Source organism: Triticum aestivum, chromosome 6D, assembly GCF_018294505.1.
Source record: "Triticum aestivum cultivar Chinese Spring chromosome 6D, IWGSC CS RefSeq v2.1, whole genome shotgun sequence".
In the NCBI taxonomy this organism is placed as follows: Eukaryota; Viridiplantae; Streptophyta; class Magnoliopsida; order Poales; family Poaceae; genus Triticum; species Triticum aestivum.
Window position 1 is genome coordinate 123815451 of NC_057811.1, and position 3618 is coordinate 123819068.

Sequence of the window (3618 nt, forward strand, 5' to 3'; positions counted from 1 at the left end):
ATACGAATTCAAGCAACGGCCCCCTCTATCCTTGAGAACGTTCTTTGCCTAGCTCATCTACAGGAAACAGATAGTCTTTCCCATCACTCCAATCTTTACTTACCTACCTTGGCTTAACTCATTAACTCCCACGACAGGGTTCTCTATAACTCCTTATTCTGGCCTTCATTCTTCTCTTATTTCTACTCTCCCACGAAGGCCTGTCCCTGTCAACTAGAAAGTACGAGAAATCGGGACAGTTCTCTGTCCGTTCTGCTTTCCGGATGTTGATAAAAATGAAGCAGCGACGGGGTACCCGTGGATCCACTATGCAATAGACCACTCGGGTAGTGTTGCCATAGGCGACACGGAGAGCCCGCACTGTCAGATGGGAGAGCGCCAACGGCCTTTGGACGATGTCAGGAACGGGGGACCTTGAAGGATCAGGAAGAGAAACATCTGAGCCACCGTCAGACTCATCACCGTCGGAGCCAGCGTTGTCAGGCGCCTGAATAGCATGGGATCAGTCCATCATCGCCCGCAGCTTCACTTCACTTCAGTTCAGCTCAGCATACTAGGGAGACCACGGGGAATTTGAGAGTACTGACATATGACCCAATCGCGACAAAGCCTTGTGCTGCAACAACTGTGGCTAGGGATAAGAGTTCCTCGGCTGCAACTTCCAATAACTAAGCTCGCGTAAAAGTATTAGTTAGCGGGTCTTGGTTGAATAGTGGATCTTGGTTGAGAAACTCATAGATAGAGATTGATCTGTTTGCTCTCCGCTTAGTGGTTTCTTACTCGGTCTCCTCATCTGAATAGATGGTCGCACGCTTCAACTAGAATCCAAACCATAGTAGAACGGGGGCTCAAAAGGAAACTTCAGAGCTGGAATATATAATCTCCAGTAGTACACTTAGCCCTTCGGCCTTATTTCAACTTGAACATGAATTTGCAGCACATTTTGGCGTTATTATATTAACATAAGCATTGAACACTGACGGCTAGCCCATACATGCAAACACAAGAAATCAAACCAAACAAAGACACTTAGCATAGGAGTAGATCGGAATCAAACTAAGACAAAGAACACCTGACATGAAAACAAATGTCTCCAGACACTTATTGAATTTAAACCAACCTTAGAAAACTAAAAAGAGTCTACGGACTCTTCTATTCTAGCGAGATGCTAGACGAATAAAGAGCACTTGCTGCTCCACCCGCAGCGCTTCCTGCCTCTCCTCCAAACCCTCTATGCGCTCTCTGGTAGCGCGAATGCGCGCTTCTTTCTTTGCAGGATCCATTGTTCTAACACTTCTCAACTGGTTGTTTAGCACTCTACGGTGCCCTTCAATCTCATTTTGCAGTTGCTCCGTTTCGGTAGCAATTGCAGAAAGCCTGTTTGCGGTTGCAGCATCCATAGCAATGCGTGCTAGTACTCAATTTCTTTGTGATGAAGTGAAGATATCTATATACCATTTATAGAGTGGTAGAGTAATATCGCCATGCAGTACGAATTGCATGGCTGCATGCAGCCTTTATGAACAAACAAACTTTGCAGAGCCGTTTCACCTAATCGATTCCGTCGGCGGATCATCCACGTCACGAATTGAATGGCAGGCACAATTCTTACTAGTTCTCCGCCCTACTTTTTTCAGTTGAAGACTATCAGGCCTGGAAATGGAAACTTTGGACCCGGGAGACGGTTTGATGTCTCGTACATAGCCAGCCCAGGGCGCTGCCCATAAGGGTCACTGTATGTAGGTTTTCAGCTCTAAGGTCCCCACTCATCACAATCGTTGGCCCTCATCCCGCATTGGAGCATAGCGTTAGTATCTTTCGGTGTATCAACAACATAGGCACCTGATCTATTTGAACTTTAAACCACAAGGGAAGTTTTCACATAAGCAGCCTTTCTCCCGTTAAAAGGTGGGTACCTTTCCCTAAATCCTTCTCCCGTGCATGCTATTCTCCTGTTCCCCCGAAGGGCGGTATCAATACGGCAACCCGAAAGCTCGTTATCAAAGTGGTCTCTTCTCAAAAGCTTATCTGCCAGATGAAAACAAGTTCGTAGTAACAGGTGGCCGTTGAGCTCCTAGTTTGACTGTTGGTGCCAGACTAGAATGGAAGAATGCCCATAATACTGAAATGCAGAAGAATACCTCACTAATAAGAAATAGAGCAACACCCATTGTGCTTCCTTTCTTTTACTAGAGAGAGTAGTCCAAGCCTCTAAATATCTTGAGGGCTTTGTGTTGGATCTGATGGTTGAGCCTTTGTTCTTTGCGAGCCTTGCCTTTCTCTTTTTTGCTCTGCTGTGGAGTTCTTTGATGGTCTATCTTCGCACCTGGCGCTTCTGGCGCTTTCTTCCTTCCACCTTCCTCTTGTACTCGACTCTTCCCCGATCACTCCCCAACAAAGGCTTGCTCGTCTTCGTCATAGTCCAAACTCTTTCTCGTGTGACTGTGGTGCTTTCTTGAGCGATGACTTGGGAGGGTTCCGGTCACCCCTACCCGGGCAGACAACCTCCCTCATTCACATCAGAAATGGCAAAGATTCCATTTTGGAAAGTCAATCTCTTTTTGTATAGATATAAAATAGCAAAAGTACGGTTCGGAGTCTTTTCTTTCTTATTTGAAATCCAAATCGAAATGCCTCAACTTGATAAATTAACTTATTTCTCACAATTTTTCTGGTTATGTCTTCTCCTCTTTACTTTTTATATTCTCTTATTTAATAATAATAATGGAATACTTGGAATTAGTAGAATTCTCAAACTACGGAACCAACTGCTTTCGCGCCGGGGGGGCGAGATCCAGAGCAAGGACCCTAAGAATCTGGAAGATATCTCGAGAAAAGGTTTTAGCACCGGTCTCTCATATATGTACTCCAGTTTATCCGAAGTATCCCAATGGTGTAAGACCGTCGACTATTTGGGGAAAAGGAGGAAAATCACTCTGATCTCAGATTTCGGAGAAATAAGTGGCTCACGAGGAATGGAGAGACAGATTCTCTATTTGATCTCGAAGTCCTCATATAACACTTCTTCCAGTCGGATCACTTGTTGGAAAAACATAATGCTCACACATGTTCCACACGGGCAAGGAAGCATAGTATTATGATGAAAATGAATGGAATACTCGGAGTTGTCATATTCCTATTAATGATTGTGACAGCTTTTATAGGATACGTACCACCTTGGGGTCAGATGAGCTTTTGGGGAGCATCAGTAATTACAAGCTTAGCTAGCGCCATACCAGTAGTAGGAGATACCATAGTGACTTGGCTTTGGGGTGGTTTCTCCGTGGACAATGCCACCTTAAATCATTTTTTAGTCTCCATCATTTACTCGCCCTTGTTCTTCCTTTTGATTTAAACGTTCTCCCCCCGGGAGCTGAGGAGTTCTGGCAGGGGCAGCCCCCTTTTCCAGATCATGATTCTGGGGAGAGTGATGATTCATCAACTGATGAATCGGATCTCGACACGGATTATGACTTAACTGATGATTCATCAACTGATGAATCAGGGAGTTCATCTTCTGATATGGATTGCTCTGAAGGAACACCCCCCTGAAGGGAATGAAAGCCGTCTAATAATCTTCCTATAGGTTCCCCGAAGAGAATGGTCTCATCACAGAAA

The 3618-nt window shown here is 45.0% G+C and overlaps 1 protein-coding gene across 1 annotated transcript; it reads left to right on the plus strand.

Annotated features, from left to right (window-relative positions):
* The first annotated feature begins 693 nt into the window (after nt 1-693).
* On the plus strand, nt 694-3119 carry LOC123144035 (putative ATP synthase protein YMF19). Its single transcript, XM_044563048.1, has one exon. The coding sequence runs from the start codon at nt 2463-2465 to the stop codon at nt 3099-3101; it is 639 nt and encodes a 212-aa protein (XP_044418983.1). The 5' UTR covers nt 694-2462; the 3' UTR covers nt 3102-3119.
* Nucleotides 3120-3618: the final 499 nt, after the last annotated feature.